Here is an 18,205-nt window from a genome sequence, read left to right on the forward strand (position 1 = left end):
AGAAAACATAACCGAGAGTATTTTGTGAACTGCACTGTTATATATGTGTTTTGTAATGGAGGTTTAGACTCAAATGCTATTTCAGATCACTAGTCAAAAATACTATACCAGTGGAAACTTGTATCAGTTAAAACATTTGTATATGTCTATTCATTAGAACAAAGAACTGTGATACGTTTAAAGTGGAAATTCATTTTTGACATTTTCAGAGGTTTGAAAAAAACAAACAAACAAAATCCCTCAAAGTCCATACAAGCTTTTTGTCGAACTTTTAAACACACCTCACTGTTTCTATGAGGGTATGGAGTTTGCAGGGTTAGGTTATTTGGTCGAAATCTATTTCTAAGTATCGCAGACCAACAATCTATTGAACGTTTTGTGTCATCTAAGGTTAGGTTCCTCGTGTCAACAGTAGTCTAGTAACTACGGTAGTAGTTGCAGTACCTATAGCCTGAGAGGAAGCCATGACTGAGAGGCTAAACTGAGGGTAAAATTATTATTGCATTTCCTGAGCTAACAACACTGGCGAATGCTTTGACAGACAACCTTAACTCATCTGAAACACGCGCAGTTTATCAGGATAAGGCTTCAAAACTGGGCACAATGCCTTTCGGAATATATACAGTTCGTTGACGTAGGTCTTTGTTTCTGCCAGTGAAAAGGTGTTTCACTTTACCCATCCACAGGTCTGATCCTAGTTAGCTCATAAGCTAACTCGCTAGCTGTCTAGCATTGGCTAAATAGCTACGCTTAGTAACAGACTGTATGTGGGTGACACCTCGACTGCCTGTAATTCCTGACAAAAAGCACTGAAAAAGAAGAAAGGGTAAGATAAGTTTCGTTTGTTTGAAGTGTACTGAAGGCAGATTTGATCTTGTCTTCGTGTGGGGAAGAAAACAACATCGTTGTAACGTTATCGTTAGCTGTATTAAATGTTAGTTGATCGTGTGCTTTTGATCTTATCGGCAACTTAAATTGACTACTGGTGCTTTTATTTCTGCGTTTGCTGTGAACGGATATCTAAGACAAGCTCGCCCTGTGTCAGTTCAGTGCTTTGCCTCATGGTATTGAGGATGACGTAATGTTTTCCTCCCATTCACCGATACCTGGATGTAGGTTACACAGCCAAAAGAACACCGTCGACACTTCACGACTGTCTCATTAGAATAAAGCCAATCAGCAGGACAGGGAGCCTCAGAGGACATAAGAGAGCAGGATTCTGTCGAGGGATCGAATTGAAAGTGAAAGTTACTACCAGGGATGAGGCGTGGTATGCCATGTGTCCGGATGGGCTGAGCAATGCGGGTCCTGTGTGTTTCTCCTCAAATAGCGTTTCCCTCTTAAATGATGTTTCCCGCAGAGCCCCTCCCTCTGTGGTTGCTCAGGGTTCAGGCGAGGTTATGATCTGGGCTGGCAGAGATTACTGATCAGGTTTAGGGTAAGGTTGGTGGGGCTGGGGTTAAGGCTGAGGTCAAAGGGTAAGAGGAGTAATGAATATGAACAGACATTATTATTTGTGCAGTCATGTTTCACATTAATAACAGTTAAATGATGTATATGTATGCATATATATATATATATATGTGTGTGTGTGGGGGGGGGGGGGGGGGGGAGAGAGAAGTAATAATCTGCATGTCTTTCTGCAGGGATGGTGCAGCCTCAACCTGATGGCCCGATGCAGTGGGATATGTCAGGAGAGGAGAGTGGAGGGGCCCTCAGGGTCCCACCAGAGCTGGCTGCCAATGAAGTAGTGACCCGGCTGCTGGGTGACAACCAGCAGCTTAGAGGTTGGATTTATTCTCATTGTTTCAAGAAATAAAGCAAGATCTACTCTTGAAGTACGGCTGGCTGTATCTCTGTGTCTCTGACAGGGATTTACTGATGGAATCAAACAGCACGTTCTGAGCAGAATGCTGTCACAGAATATGATAAATGTTGAAAGCATTATTACAATAATTTTAAGAAATAATTTTTAGTAATGTATTTGTGGGCAACAGAGAAGTAGAAACATTTATGAATCATTCATTTGACTGATCTACAACAGTCGCATAAGTTCAGGAAAGCAGCAATAACCCTGCATGTATTAAATTGAGAAATGTGTCTAATGGCCTTGATGGTTTCATTGTAAACGGAGCTAAAACATAGTGGAACACCAGCACCATAGAAGAGTCATGAAGTCAGCTCACTCAGTGGTATTAGTTACAACAATATCTATCTGAAGTATGCACAAGCAACTGTTCACACCAGACTAAGAAAGGCTGTAGTAAGCAAAGCCCTACGCATATCGAGTTGAGTAATAATGTGTTTTATTGCTAATTAATTCCACTTTTCATTTTGTGGCTATTATGGCATAATAATAAATCCTAACCACGAGCTACTGGTGAAACAGTGTGTTTACAGTCACTGAGTAGGTAACAGTGTCTTAATTCATCTTTCCAAAGTTCCACAGTCTCTCTTGAAGTCCTGAAAATCAAGAAAAAAAAAAGCTGCACAACAAAATTAGAATAATCTTCATGGTACATCTGCTTTCTTCTCACAATATTAGTCCTTTCTCTGAATATCTATCTCTCCTTTTCAATCATTCCTCTGTCCTCCAGAGGCCTTGCGGCGGAGCAACCTGGCCTTGCGTCAGCGCTGTGAGGAGATGGAGGGATGGCAGCGCAGGACAAGAGAAGAACGAGAGTTTCTCAGCTGTCGTTTTCAGGAGGCCAGGGCCCTGGTGGAGAGGCTGGCCCAGGAGAACCACTCTTTACAGGGCTTGGTGAACGGACCAGCCTCCTCCTCTAACCACTGCTGCAGCTCCAGCCAGACTGAAGACCTGCAGGGGCGCCCAGCAAGGAACGGACCGCTGGATGGACCACAGGTTAGCTACTTGATGTTCACACATCTGCTCCATCATGTTCACACTCTGGCAGGTGTTTTTGCATGTCAACATGTTACTTCCACTGTTAAATAGCTTCTGCTATTATATTTTCTAATCTTGGGCTGTGTGGCCCTGCTTTGCCCTGAAGATAGTTTTTTTGTTTGCAATGAATAGGATTTTTATTAATGCAGACACACAGACAGAGAGAGAGAGAGAGAGAGAGAGAGAGAGAGAGAGAGAGAGAGTGTGTGTTAAGGGGAAAGAGAAGGAAACAAGATTGAATAAATATTTTCCTGCTACTACATCTCTTCTTCATCATTTTCATTTGTCAAACAACAAAAATATGTATCTCTGCCAACACCTGGTCAAACGGACTCAGCCCTGTTACCCTGCTGAGTCTAAGCCCATTAAATATTTGTTCTGTCCCCTCCTGCTCTCTTTGATCACCTGTACCGTGTCTTACCGTATCAAATAGTGATTTCCTCACAGCTCATAGATACTGCATGTTACCGAGCAGTCATTCCCAACCTGCTGCTCCGCTGAACAAATCATTGTTCTGTGATCACAACATTTGACGAAGTAAACATAACTACAGCTTAGTGACTGCAAAGGAGCAGTAGAGTCAGATATATTGACCTTTAAAATAAGTGTTGGCAGAGAAAGTTGGTGTAAAAAGGTTGTCATCTTACCACATCTAAACAAGCAAATGTGCATTTCGTATTCTTTTAAAACATGCAAAATGTAGGAAAACAATGTGAAGCTACACAAGAAGCACTGCTGAAAATGCTCTGCTGTGAAAATGTTTCCAATGGACATCTGAACCACTTCTTTCTGTTGTGTCTTTCAGACTCTAGATCAGCAGGATATGAAGAGAGTTGCAGAGACGGATCAGCACACACAGACCACACCGCCTCGCAGCCTGGTAGGAGTTATCCAGCGGTTCACCCTTGGTGCTTTTGGATTTCAGTTTTGATGTATTTGTTTATTTTTCATGTAACTGGTTTGTCTGTGTGTCCAGGTTTATGCAAATAGCTCCTTGTGTAGCGCCCTCGCCTCTCCCCCCACCTCACTTTCAGAGGCGGGGGGGGGGATAATGGGCAGGGAGAACGGCCAGGTGAGCCTGCTCACTCCATCCTGCTTTCAAACAATCAGATCGCTGGCACTGACTCTGTGGCCGTCGCACCTCTAGTTTAATTCTTCACCCACCTTATATTTTGTTGCATTCGGGCATAGGTTGGAAATCCTGACTTTCTACTTGGATGAATGACATGGGAACTCCAGACAATAGAAACCTGGCACTAATCACCATGCTGTAATTAAAAGAATGTTTCACTGATAAAGCAGTCATGTTATGAGGAACTGTGTTTTATGCAGTTTTCTGTGCATATGTGCTTGCGGGCAGGAACACTGGACTGAATAGCAGTGGACACCAGAAATTTCTCTGCATCTGATATTGAAGCACAGCATTAACACACAGCTCTCATCCACCAGTTCAGGCCTTTTTAAAACCCCTCTCTGTCTCCTTTTGTAAACCTCAGTTTGTGTTCTTGCTCATCTTGGTGTATTTCTACTTTTTGCTTGGTGTCGGTCCTCCAGTCCTGGATGAACATGGTACATCTCTGCAGATATCCCTCCAGTCATCAGTTCTACCTGCATTCATTCATCCCTGCCTCTCTCCCTTTCATGTCTTTCTCTGCAGCCAGTGGAAGGTGCAAATGAATTCCTGCAGTTGCTGAAAAGCCACAAAGAAAAACTGGAGGAAGGGATGAGAGAGCTGAGGAGAAAGAATGACGAGCTGGAGAGGGAGAGGGATGAGGGAGAGAAAGAGAGAGAGCGAATGCGGCGCTGCATTGACCAGCTCCGGGCCAAACTGGCCCAGGCACAGGTAACACTGTGGACCAAACGCTGCCCAGGCCTCAGTGCAGTAATGTCCTGCAGATGAGCAGGACAGACATGGGAAGTAACAGCAATAGCAACAGACAGACCTGTGCTTGAAATAAGCTGAATGAATAAATAAATGACTTTTCTGAATTGTAGCTAATACAATAATATGAAAGCAGTAGTAGTGCACAATCAAATGAGATCAAATCAATGTTGGTTGTGAGATGTTAGTAATGAAGTTATCTGCATAATGAGTTTGAATAGAGTGCAAGCACAATTTTCCCCAATATGTCTCACATTAAATCCTCCTTTGAATTGTGATCGAGGAATATTAAGTTGGATAAAAAAGATTGCTGAGAGAACTGATCGCGTCGCTCCGACTGCTTACCATTGTTTCCCTCTGTTACATCTTGTGTGTCACTGCCGGACAAGACATTCAACTGCTTGTGAATGCCATCTCCATGTACAATAGAAATAGTATGGATATGAATTGACATGAGAATTGGCTGTCTTATCTATGATGTAAGAGAGTGCTATGAATGTTTTTACAGGCAAGCAGTGTGACTGAGGAGGTTGTTCAGCATCGCTCTGAAGCACAGCACTCCTCTGACTGGTATGACGCACTTTCCCTACCAATGCAGAATACTTCACTGCACTGTTTCAACTCACAGAACTGAACTTTCTGAATAGACTTTCTGTGTTTAACCAGGTGTCATTAGCCGCTTTCGGACTGAGTGCTGTTAAAGTAATCCTAACTATAGTGTGTATAGTTAGATCATTGTATGCAGACAGTTCTCTGTAGTATTAGGACACTAGCATTTCTTCTGCTTAACAAAAGCTCCGCCTTTGAGATGCCTTCCTCCCTCTGTCTGCTCCCTTTTCCAGCTCTAGCCTGGCTAAACTCACAGAGCAGCTTCAGGCCACACAGGGCAGGTGAGCCCACAGCTCTGTGTGGCTTCTCTTCCTCACTGTCTGCATGCTGTCTCTCTCCAAATCTGTCTTTCACCACTGTCCACCTGCTGCTTGTGCTGCCTGCCCGTCTCTTATGTTTGAACTCAGTATGCATCATGTCTGTTGTTTACTTGTAAATAAGGCATATTTAGATTGTTTTTCATCCATTTTTTCTGTGTTGTATGATATATGCCATTACAACTGTTTCTTACTCTTTCATCAATTCTTCTGACTTGCATTTCCAGTTTTATGGTTGCTTTATGTTTGTTTCCCATTGAAATTTATACCGGCAAACCCAAATGAACAGGATATTATTTCAACTTTGTAGAGTTGGATGATTTGAGAAATTATTTTTTGCAATTCCAGTTTAAATATGTTTTATCTCTAAGTCATATTTGAACACTTCCTTCATAATAATACTTCAAAATTTTACTTTTCATATGTCAAAATTTCAATATGGGACTTAGTGCTATTTCAGTATTATTGAATGATAATTATTGATTGATGATTTGCCAGTGACAGTTGTAATTGAAATCAGCAGATGGTGACTTTCACTGGCTACAACTAATTAAAGTTGTTGCTATCTAAGTTTTGATTTCATGAATTCACAGCTCTTACAGAAACTTGAACCATTGAGCCCTTCTTCATATTTTAGTGATACATATACTGTATATTATAACATAAATATGTGTATGATGAATTAAAGACGCTCTCTGGTCAGTCTGTGCTGTCTTATTAGAGTGTACTTTATTACAGTACTGGTGCCAGGGAGCAAACACACATATCACAATACAGTAGTGTCAGCTTGACCGCAAGCCCTCCAGCAGCCTTGATATACCCGCAGAGCAAGGCCACATTAAAAGACCCTCGTTAGCTATCTGATTGTCTCTGAGCACCAAAATCCAGTCAGAACTAGTTTTCCAACAAGCATATCTTAAGAAATTGGGACACCAAGCTCTTAAAGGTCACAATGCCCCATTGGGCCATTCAACAGAGGATTTAACAGTGAATTAGTAATTATTACTATATATCTATTATATATATGACTTTAGATTAAATACGTGTCTTTGTACTTTTAAAACCCCCTGTTTAGTTAGGATTTGTTGTGTCTGCAGGTATCGTGAGTTGGAAGAGAAGCTTGATTACCTGAAGAAGAGTTCTGCCCAGCGGGACAGAACTGAAGCCTTGCTCAAACAGAAGGACAAGGACTGTGCCCAGGTGTGACCTGTGGACAGCTGTGACGACTATACATGTTCAAATCTTACAGAGTTACAGATGGAGGTGCTGTAGACAGCAACCTTAAAATATCAGCTGTGATTCCAATACCTGAAAGCTTTTTGTATTTTTACAGCTGGCGAAGGACTGTGAGGCTCTGAAAGCTCAAGCAACATCCCTACTAGGAGAACTGAATGAGAGACAAAGTTGCCTGGACAAAAGCGAGCATGAACGCAAAATATTGGAAGAAAAGTAAAATGTCATATCACGTCAGCATGAATATATATGAGATTTCTCAAAGTTCACCGATAAGTGCGCGTGTGCACTGATGTGTCTCTGTGCTCTGTTTGTGTCTAGGCTGTGCAGTAAGATGAAGGCCCTGCAGGTGGCAGAGCGGGAGCTGGAGCAGCAGAGGAAGCAGCATCATGTGGCCATGGACAAGCTGCTGCTGCAGACCCAGAGCCTGGAGCAGGCCCTGAAGACAGAGAGACATGTCGTCACGGAGGAGAAGTGGGTTCCACACACACACGTGCACACATATACTCACTGGCGATTTTCTTAGGTACACCTTGCTAGTACAGGGTTGGACCCCCTTTTGCCCTCAGAACTGCCTTAATTCTTCATAGCATACTTTCAACAAGGTGTTGGAAACTTTCCTCAGAGATTCTGGTCCGTATTGTCATGATAGCATCACAAAGTTGCTGCAGATTTTTTTGGGCTGGACATCCATGATGCAAATCTCCCATTCCACCACATCCCAAAGGTGCTCTGTTGGATTGAGATCTGGTGACTGTGGAGGCCATTGGAGTACAGTGAACTCATTTTCATGTTCAAGAAACCAGTTTGAGATTATTTGAGCTTTGTGACATGGTGCATTATCCTGCTGGAGGGGGTCCCAAAGTGTACAAGAAAATATCCCCCACACCATTACTCCACCACCACCACCAGCCTGAACAGTTGATACAAGGCAGGTGAATCCATGCTTTCATGTTGTTTACGTCAGATTCTGACCCTACCCGACTCATCAGACCAGGCAACATTTTTCCAGTCTTCTATTGTCCAGTTTTGGTGAGCCTGTTAGGCTTAGCTTAGCTTAGCTGACAGGAAAGACAGTGTTAATTTTGATAGGAATTTTAAATTTAGTTTTAGTCTTAGTCGCTCACTAAAATAATATTCCATCCATCCATCCATTGTCTTCCGCTTATCCGGGGCCGGGTTGCGGGGGGAGCAGTCTGAGCAGGGACGCCCAGACTTCCCTCTCCCCGGACACTTCCTCCAGCTCTTCCGGGGGGATCCCGAGGCGTTCCCAGGCCAGCCGAGTGACATAGTCACCCCAGCGTGTCCTGGGTCTTCCCCGGGGCCTCCTCCCCGTGGGACATGCCTGGAACACCTCCCTAGGGAGGTGTCCAGGGGGCATCCGATAGAGATGCCCGAGCCACCTCAGCTGACTCCTCTCGATGCGGAGGAGCAGCGACTCTACTCTGAGCTCCTCCCGGGTGACAGAGCTCCTCACCCTATCTCCAAGGGAGCGCCCCGCCACCCTGCGGAGGAAACTCATTTCAGCCGCTTTTATCCGGGACCTCGTTCTTTCAGTCATGACCCAAAGTTCATGACCATAGGTGAGGGTAGCAACGTAGATTGACCGGTAAATCGAGAGCTTCGCCTTTCGGCTCAGCTCCTTCTTCATCACGACAGACCGATACAGCGACCGCATTACTGCAGCCGCTGCACCGATCCGCCTGTCAATCTCACGTTCCATCCTTCCCTCACTCGTGAACAGGATCCCAAGATACTTAGAACTCCTCCACTTGAGGCAGGAACTCTCCCCCAACCTGAAGGGAGCAAGCCACCTTTTTCCGGTCGAGAACCATGGCCTCGGACTTGGAGGTGCTGACTCTCATCCCAGATGCTTCACACTCGGCTGCGAACCGCCCCAGCGCATGCTGAAGGTCCTGGCTCGAGGTAGCCAACAAGACAACATCATCCGCGAAAAGCAGAGACGAAATCTGCCGGCCCCCGAACTGAACCCCCTCCGGCCCCTGGCTGCGCCTAGAAATCCTGTCCATAAAAATGATGAACAGAACCGGTGACAAAGGGCAGCCCTGCCGGAGTCCAACATGAGTCCAACATGCACCGGGAACAGGTCCGACTTACTGCCGGCAATGCGGACCAAGCTCCTGCTCCGGTTGTACAGGGACTGTACAGCCCTCAACAGAGGGCCTCCAATCCCATACTCCTGGAGCACCTCCCACAGAATGACGCGAGGGACACGGTCGAATGCCTTCTCCAAGTCCACAAAGCACATGTGGACTGGTTGGGCAAACTCCCATGAACCCTCGAGCACCCTGTGGAGGGTATAGAGCTGGTCCAGTGTTCCACGGCCAGGACGAAAACCGCATTGTTCCTCTTGAATCCGGGGTTCGACTATCGGCCGGATTCTCCTCTCCAGTACCCTGGAATAGACTTTACCAGGAAGGCTGAGGAGTGTGATCCCCCGATAGTTGGAACACACCCTCCTTTTTAAAAAGAGGGACCACCACCCCAGTCTGCCAGTCCAGAGGCACTGTCCCCGTCTGCCACGCAATGCTGCAGAGGCGTGTCAACCAAGACAGTCCTACAACATCCAGAGACTTGATGTACTCAGGGCGGATCTCATCCACCCCCGGCGCTTTGCCACCGAGGAGCTTGCGAACTACCTCAGTGACTTCAGCCCCGGTGATGAATGAATCGACCTCCAAGTCCCCAGCCTCTGCTTCCTCTACGGAAGACATGACAGAGAGATTGAGGAGATCCTCGAAGTATTCCTTCCACCGCCCGACAATATCCCCAGTCGAGGTCAACAGCTCCCCACCTCCACTGTAAACGGTGTTGACAGAAAGCTGCTTCCCCCTCCTGAGGCGCCGAACGGTTTGCCAGAATTTCCTCGAGGCCGACCGGTAGTCCTCCTCCATGGCCTCCCCAAACTCCTCCCAGACCCGAGTTTTTGCTTCTACAACTGCCCGAGCTGCCGCACGCTTGGCCTGCCGGTACCCATCAGCTGCCTCAGGAGTCCTATGAGCCAACCAGGCCCGATAGGACTCCGTCTTCAGCTTGACGGCATCCCTTACTTCCGGTGTCCACCACCGGGTTCGGGGGTTGCCGCCACGACAGGCACCGCCGACTTTACGGCCACAGCTACGGACGGCTGCATCAACAATGGAAGTGGAGAACATGGTCCATTCGGACTCAGTGTCTCCAACCTCCCTCGGGATCTGGTTGAAGCTCTCCCGGAGGTGGGAGTTGAAAACTTCCCTGACAGCGGGTTCCGCCAGACGTTCCCAACAGACCCTCACGGTACGTTTGGGTCTGCCAAGTCTGTCCCGCTTCTTCCCCTGCCAGCGAATCCAACTCGCCACCAGGTGGTGATCAGTTGACAGCTCAGCCCCTCTCTTTACCCGAGTGTCCAAGACATACCGCCGAAGGTCAGATGATACGACTACAAAGCGATCATTGACCTTCGGCCTAGGGTGTCCTGGTGCCACGTGCACTGATGGACACCCTTATGCTTGAACATGGTGTTCGTTATGGACAAACTGTGACTAGCACAGAAATCCAATAACAGAACACCACTCGGGTTCAGATCGGGGAGGCTGTTCCTCCCAATCACTCCCCTTCAAGTGTCACTGTCGCTGCCCACGTGAGCATTGAAGTCTCCCAGCAGAACAATGGAGTCCCCGGTTGGAGCACTTTCCAGTACCCCTCCCAGGGACTCCAAGAAGGCCGGGTACTCTACGCTACTGTTCGGCCCGTAGGCCAAAACAATAGTGAGAGACCTATCCCCAACCCGAAGGCGCAGGGAAGCGACCCTCTCGCTCAGCGGGGAGAACTCCAACACATGGCGGCTGAGCTGGGGGGCTATAAGCAAGCCCACACCCGCTCGCCGCCTCTCACCGCGGGCAACTCCAGAGTAGAAGAGAGTCCAGCCTCTCTCAAGGAGTTGGGTTCCAGAGCCCAGACTGTGCGTGGAGGTGAGCCCGACTATCTCTAGCCGGTACCGCTCAACCTCCCGCACTAGCTCAGGCTCTTTCCCCCACAGTGAGGTGACATTCCATGTCCCCATAGCCAGAGTCGTTGTCCAGGGTTTGGGTCGTCGGGACCCCCGCCCACGACTGCTACCCATTCCACATAGCACCGGCCCCTTCCGATCCTTCCTGCGGGTGGTGGGCCTACGGGAAGACGGGCCCACCGGGTCCCGTGGGCAAAGACCCGGCCACCAGGCGCTCGCCTGCGAGCCCCAACCCCAGGCCTGGCTCCAGGGCGGGGCCCCGGTGACGCCAATCCAGGCGACGTACGCTTCCTTGATTTGATTTCTTTCATAGGGGCTTTTTGAACTGCTCTTAGTCTGACCCGTCACCTAGAACCTGTTTGCCTTGGGAGACCCTACCACGGGCATTAAGCCCCGGACAACATAGCCTCTAGGATCATTCAGGTACTCAAACTCCTCCACCACGATAAGGTGGCAGTTCAAGGAGGAGTAAAATAATATTGAATTTAGTTTTAGTCGCTTACTGAAAATCATTTTAAATTTAGTTCTAGTCTTAGTTGCTCGCTAAAATAATATTAAATTTAGTTTTAGTGTTGGTCGCTTTACTGAAAATTAAGTTATGCAATAAAATGACATCAAGGAATATTTATTGTTGGAATTTTCGTTGACAAAATTAACACTGCTGTAGCCCATCTGCTTCAAGGTTCAACGTGCTGTGCATTCAGAGATGGTGTTCTACATACTTTGGTGATTATTTGAGCTAGTGTTGTTTTTCTAGCATTTCAAACCAGTCTGCCCATTCACCTCTGACCTCTGACATCAACAAGGCATTTTCATCCACAGAGCTGCCACTCACTGGATATTTTCTCTTTTTCTTACCATTCTCTGTAAACCCTAGAGATGGTTGTGCGTGAAAATCACAGTAGATCAGCAGTTTCTGAAATACTCAGAGCAGCCCGTCTGGCACCAACAATCATGCCACGTTCAAAGTGACTTTGAACTTCTTTCTTCTCAATTCTGATGCTCGGTTCGAACTTCAGCAAGTTGTCTTGACCACATGTACATGCCTAAATGCATTGAGTTGCTGCCACGTGATTGGCTGATGAGCTATTTGTGTTAACAAGCAATTGAACAGGTGTACCTGATAAAGTGGCCGGTGAGTGTATATAGCAGTGTAAGATTCTGCATTGTTATGATGTCTAGAAAGCTCCATTTCAGAAAGATTTATGTTAAGGTTAAGAAAAATTGGAGGAACTTCAGGGTCTCCACAATCATGGAGATGTAATGTTCAATCTCTGTTACAGGCTTGTGATGATTGCTGATTCACGGTGGCAGTTACTGCTGCTGGGTTTTGTCCATAATTCTTCAGTACCTCAACGTGACACCTGAGGTTTGGTATACTGTTCTGCATGGTAAAATGTCCCTTTTTTCCTCTCAGGAAGAAACTGACACAGCTGCAGCATGCCTACACATGCCTGTTTAGAGACTACGATTCTAAACTGAAGACTGAGGTAAAAACCCATTTAAACATCTATTCACACTCATTTGTCTTACTATTACGGGTTCATGTCTTAACTTTTAATTGTGTGTGTTGTGTGTTTGTGTCCCAGGGAGGAGATCTATGCAGTCGGCTAGAGGAGGCAGAGAGAGCACTGGCCCTGAAGCAGGATCTGATTGATAAACTGAAGGAGGAGGTGGAGCAACAGAAAGGATCACTGGAGACTGTTCCTGTCCTCACTGCACAGGTAACAAAACATGTCATAATAATCATGAGAATTATGACAATTAGCACTTTGTCATTTTTTTCAAGGGAAGTATTGCATCACTGTTGTGTTCTGTAATGTTGGGAGCACAGAGTTATGAATAAGTTAGTGATTGTGACTTCTTCCATTCAATAGTCATTTTGGCCTGTTGCTGGTTTTATGCATTATTTTAAGGACAAAACTAGGCCTCTAAACCAGTTACTGTGTCTGCTGTCCAGTTAACACATCAGAATTGTTTCTGTGGCTTTTGAAGTCTTTAGAAACTGACTGTATATTACAGTTGGACGTACACGACCTGTCAGCATCATGTTCCAGCTGCGCTGAGTTACATTCATTTTGATTTCATCAACAATATTATATGTTGATATAGTAGAGTTAGTGTTAAATGAGGTCGCTCTTGGCATGGTCTTGTTTTAGTCATGAGAAAAAAATGTCAAAAGGAACACCAGTCAGTAGAGCCCATCTCAAAGTACAGCTGCTGTCATTAACCTGTATTTAATGTTGTTTGAAATATTTGTTGATTATTTGACAACAGAAAACATGTAAATGACAACAACTGCAGGAATACGGCTGCATTAAAAACGTGATTATAGGGAGCAGGAGGGGACAAAAAGGTTTAACAGGTGACCTCCGTCTCTCCCTCACCTTTCTCCTTTACTCCCTCTCTTTCATTAACTGCAAACACCAAAACATTCCTTTTCTGAGTATATGTGAAAAAAAAGTCAGAAACAAAAGAAAAGTATCACTAATAATGTATTATAAGTCAATAGTCATACAGGCATTTCTGCACATCCACAAATGAATTTCAGGCTTCAGTGATGCAAGCTGCTCTGTCAGAAACAGACCCACAGAGAAACAGAAACAGTGCACAAAGATAGTGGATTGGAGAAACAGCCAAGGAAGATGCTGTGGACACGGTCCAGATGTGCAGTGCAGACCGGCTGCAAGATTGAATCAGCGGATTGAATCAGGCAGACACAGCTGGATGCTGTGGACCTTGGCTGTTTGCCTTTTTCCATGAGCCATAACCTGGAACCATCCTGAACTCTGAAGAACCCCGAAGGCTTTGGTTCTGAGTTTTGCCTTGTTTTTCCATTGTTTTACAAAGTGGAACCTTTTGGATACACATTGCATACAAATACAGTCCATTTAAAAAGGTGATGCTGGGACAGATGTCATCATTTTTATGTGCTGATTGGCAGGTGAGGGCAGTTGTGGGGCAGGCAGTGATGCAATAAATGAGGCTAATGTTGCCTTTTTTTCATGTTTACATGTGTGACCTATGAACTGTCAGTGACATTACATTAATAGAGGAACAGTTATCACCTGAGCAGTGCTGAAGTGTAGATCCAGGAGCATGTCCTCAAAGCAGGCAGCAAACAGTGGAAACAAAAGCAGAACCTGTGACAGTGGCCCCACTTTAAGTTTGGGTCGTTAAGTCCTTGTAGTGGAAAAGGCCTGTAGGGGCCACATACTGTATGTAAGGTTCTTGCATATTCATGTGCTTGGTTTGTATCGCACACTGCATTGGCACTTGAGTGGTGAGCTTGGGAGTGGCATTTTCTGTTGTCTGCATTTGAATTGGGAAGTTTGTGTTGTGTGCCTTGCCTTTTCTTTGCACTGATGCATGGAGATAACTAATGGAATTGGCTGTGCACCATTATAATATGGAAAATAAAATGGCCTAAATATAGTCTCAAAGATCTTTTGGTGTGGTGGCAGTTTTCTCCCATGGTCAGTGTACTGCAGCCCAATTGTTTTATGGTTCGACAGTCAGCCACATAAAGCTAAAGCAGTCAAAGTGCTGTGTAAAATGCAGCCATTTAGTAACGCCCTACTCTAGTAGGGTGTCTAATAGTCCTGTCAGTTAATTTAGCCTGTCTTCTGAGTCATTTGTCATTTATGCACAAACCAGCCTACGTCAACCGCAGCCACAATCTAACATGTTTATGGAATACAGGTACATTGAAATGAAATGGCTGTTATTGAATGAAGTCACATCTCCCACTCTTTCCCACTATCTTTACGTTTGCTCAGGCTGAGATCTACAAGGCTGATTTCCTAGCGGAGCGAGAGGCGAGAGAGAAGCTGAACCAGAAGAAGGAGAAGCTGCAGGATCAGCTGACTCAGGCTCTGGCTGAGATTGACAGGCTCAAACAGGAAGCCACATCACGGTAAACAAACAAACAAACAAACAAAAACTCAATGCATGCCCAAATCCATTTTAACTGTTTGCGTCCTGAGTGTGGGCATGTTTATGCACCGGTCACTCAGTCAGTAGCTCAGTCTGTCTTTCTGTGTGCTCCAGTTCAATCGAGCATTTTAGTGGACAGTCAAATCTTTGCTCACATCATTTCTTATCCAGGCTTACATAGTCCTTGTGTCCTGACTTTCCCTCCCTGTCCTCAATCTCACTAATCAGATGCTGCATCAGCAGACTGACACTTCTACCTGAAGTCAAAGCTACATCTACATTTGTCCTCTGCATATTCATAAATATTGATATTTCTAGACATTTAAAAAAGTGTGATTTAATAGTTATGTATGTTCACCTCTGTTTCAGTGCACGTATGGAGCAAATGAAGCTGAGACACCTGGACGACTTTCCAACACGGGCCCCAAACATTCCCCCTCCGCAAGGTACATTTCAAGAAGTTATTGATGCGTTGATGCATGTTCAGTTTGAAGTAATTTGCGTTCGTAGACTTTATGTATAAAACTGTCAATTATGTGAAAACATTGAAAAATCTTGTAAAACAAATATTTCTAACACAATTGAACAACATCTGAACAGTTCTGTCACTCCACTCCTCTTTCTCACTTGAGTTACATGATGTTTACTGCACTGTCCTGTAGGCCCCTCTGTGCTCCAAAACTTTCTCTGAGGATTTACTGAATGATCAAGATATCACACAGTAGACTGAAGCTGTGGAAATGATTGTTTTTGTAGGCAACACACTGCAATCAAAGGAGCAGAAATCAACAGCAGAAAAGTTACTGTCGAATGTGTCTTAGTATGCTTTAAAGTTGAAATATGACTACTGACACATGATGTGCAATTCTGAGCACACGTGACTGATCATAATTCCTGCTCACATAAAATAAATATAACTATAGGAATTATGTAATTCCTTCTATGTTACTTGATATAATCAAATTTAGTTTACTTAGAAGAGCCTTCTTTACAAGGACTGGACAGATACTCCTGAGGTTCTCTACATGTCTTATCAACTGTCAGCCATCTTGGTTGTCCAGGTTTTTGATTGCACTTGCAGTTGCTTGCCACCAGGTTGCCAATTATGGTGTTGTGTCAGTCATGTCAGTGGAAGGATTCAAAAAATATACTTAAGCAAAAGTAGCAATACATGTAAGTAAAGAAGTATGCAAAGAAAAAAGTATGAAAAAGTGAAAGTACGCACTTGGAAACGCAACCCATAACTGGCAACCTGGTGGCAAGCAACCGCAAGTGCAATCAAAAACCTGGACAACCAAGACGGCGCACTATAAAACTATATATGTGTGTGTGTGTGTGTGTGTGTGTGTGTGTGTGTGTACACACACACACACACACACACACACACACACACACACACACACACACACACACACATACACACATACATACATACATACATACATACACGCTATATATGAGTAGATAGATAGATAGATAGATAGATAGATAGATAGATAGATAGATAGATAGATAGATAGATAGATAGATAGATAGACATACTGTGTATATATGAGTACATCAGCTTGTCATGTTGGGTTTGAGCTCATTCTGCTGCCCCAGGCATCCAAAAAATGTGTTAGTACTACTTAAAGTACTTTACATCCTGTTGGTTAGTTTTTATTGTACTTAAGAACAGTACTTGAGTACATATTCATAGTTTCTTTTCATGAATGCATATCAGCTTTATCAATGAAACTCATGCATGTACAAATGGAAAAATGGGGCATTACTGGAGTAACCACTTCGTACTGACTCTTTCTGGTCCCCTCAAAACAAAAAATGGGGTAAATGTATTTACAAATGTTTTTTTCTCACTTTTTGCTGGTTAGAAGTTGTTTTAACATGCTGTCTTTCTCCTTTGCCTTAGGCGTGTTCCCTGGTGCAACATTTAACACAGCGCCCCCTGCCCCCTCGTTCCGCAATCAAGGTCTGGTAACAGTTGGTGATCAAGGGGCAGCCGGAGCTGAGGAGCTGCCAGATTTATGTTGTCCGAAGTGCCAATACCAGGCTCCAGATATGGACACGCTGCAGATACATGTCATGGACTGTATACAGTAACGTGAGCTTAGCTCAGCACACCATGACACCAGTACACACATACAGATATATATACACAGCATATTTACATTTTTGACATTGAGCATGTCTGCTCCCAGCTCCAGGCACACCCTGGGAAAACATCTTTGGTAGTTGCACCTTACTCTCTCTGCAATGCAAACACACAAAGACACAAACCTGAGTACATACCATGGATGTTACTGTTTTAAAAATCGAATGTGTTGGAATCAAGACAAGTGGCAATCAGATGACAGTATGAAGACAGCAAGATAATCAGCGTGGTATTTTCCTCGAACTGCTCCATAGACTCACATTCTGCTGTAGCTTTTCTATTCCACTACTCACCCTTTTCTTGTTTTTCTCCTGGCCCCTGCTCTGTTATGTTCCCTCTTCCCCTCCCCATGCCTTGCCTCTGATCAGCATCCCCAGTCTCTTGGCTCAGTCCCATTTCTCGTTCCTCTTCACTGAAGTGGTGTAGTGGCAACTTAGGAGGTACCTGCATACTGTGGAGAAATAGTGTACACTTTTCACTGCCTCATCCATGTTATACACATCAGTATGCACTGGGTCTATGGTGAAAAAAAGACAATTCAGAGGGAAACGATTTCCCCTCAAAGGAGAAAACATATGACAATGTGAATAACCTAGTGAGCTTTAAATAATATAGAATAGTCAGATATGTTTTGGTTATAAATGTTGCTGTCTGCATTACCTCAAAACATGTATTATTATGTATTAGAGATGGGTTTACTCTTATTGAAAAAAGTAGCCATTCTCTGTGGTCTGTGCCTGTGTACACGTTTGACTGCACCACTGCTTTGTCTAAGATGATAGCCTGACCCTTAACCCTTCATAACCCTTTTATGCCCCTTACTCTGTCTTATCTTTACCTGGGGCACCAGATATTTATCTATCTGAAGGTCAGCACATTGATGATCTTTCACAGTTTGTGTGACTTGTCTGTAATTATAGATCGTTTGGTGCAAAGACTATTGTTTCAAACTGTTGGAAATTTACAAAATAAATCAGTTATTCAGTATTCCTTGTGTGTATTTTGGAGTGTGTTTTCCCACATGTACTACAAATGAGTGTATGAATCAGGTAACAATTATTTTCTATTTATTTTCAGCAGAAATGTGTAATGCATTTGTAGTGTGATTGTGACAATGTGCTTTGTTTCAAAATAATAAACAGATTAACGAGTCGACTGAAAA

General features: G+C 44.6%; 1 protein-coding gene across 4 annotated transcripts; it reads left to right on the forward strand.

Annotated features, from left to right (window-relative positions):
- Nucleotides 1-492: 492 nt before the first annotated feature.
- ikbkg (inhibitor of nuclear factor kappa B kinase regulatory subunit gamma) lies at nt 493-18,199 on the forward strand. Of its 4 annotated transcripts, XM_070968555.1 has the most exons (16): nt 496-826; nt 1,647-1,787; nt 2,598-2,863; nt 3,711-3,785; nt 3,882-3,977; nt 4,563-4,748; nt 5,296-5,357; nt 5,630-5,677; nt 6,811-6,913; nt 7,047-7,162; nt 7,268-7,420; nt 12,373-12,445; nt 12,545-12,679; nt 14,735-14,871; nt 15,261-15,337; nt 16,801-18,032. In XM_070968555.1, exons 2-16 carry the CDS (start codon nt 1,649-1,651, stop codon nt 16,989-16,991), a joined length of 1,857 nt encoding a protein of 618 aa, XP_070824656.1. In that variant the 5' UTR covers nt 496-826; nt 1,647-1,648; the 3' UTR covers nt 16,992-18,032. The 4 variants fall into 4 exon arrangements, with proteins under 4 accessions (XP_070824658.1, XP_070824656.1, XP_070824657.1 ...); XM_070968557.1 differs by lacking the exon at nt 3,882-3,977 and having other exon boundaries at nt 493-826; nt 16,801-18,199; XM_070968556.1 differs by lacking the exon at nt 5,630-5,677.
- Nucleotides 18,200-18,205: the final 6 nt, after the last annotated feature.

This window comes from Chaetodon trifascialis, chromosome 8, assembly GCF_039877785.1.
Source record: "Chaetodon trifascialis isolate fChaTrf1 chromosome 8, fChaTrf1.hap1, whole genome shotgun sequence".
In the NCBI taxonomy this organism is placed as follows: Eukaryota; Metazoa; Chordata; class Actinopteri; order Chaetodontiformes; family Chaetodontidae; genus Chaetodon; species Chaetodon trifascialis.

Coding starts and splice junctions, on each gene's coding strand:
- ikbkg (XM_070968555.1), top strand. CDS start 1,649: ATGGTGCAGCCTCAACCTGATGGCCCGATGCAGTGGGATATGTCAGGA. Junction 6,914..7,046: donor AGGACAAGGACTGTGCCCAG/GTGTGACCTGTG, acceptor GTATTTTTACAG/CTGGCGAAGGACTGTGAGGC. Junction 12,680..14,734: donor TTCCTGTCCTCACTGCACAG/GTAACAAAACAT, acceptor ACGTTTGCTCAG/GCTGAGATCTACAAGGCTGA.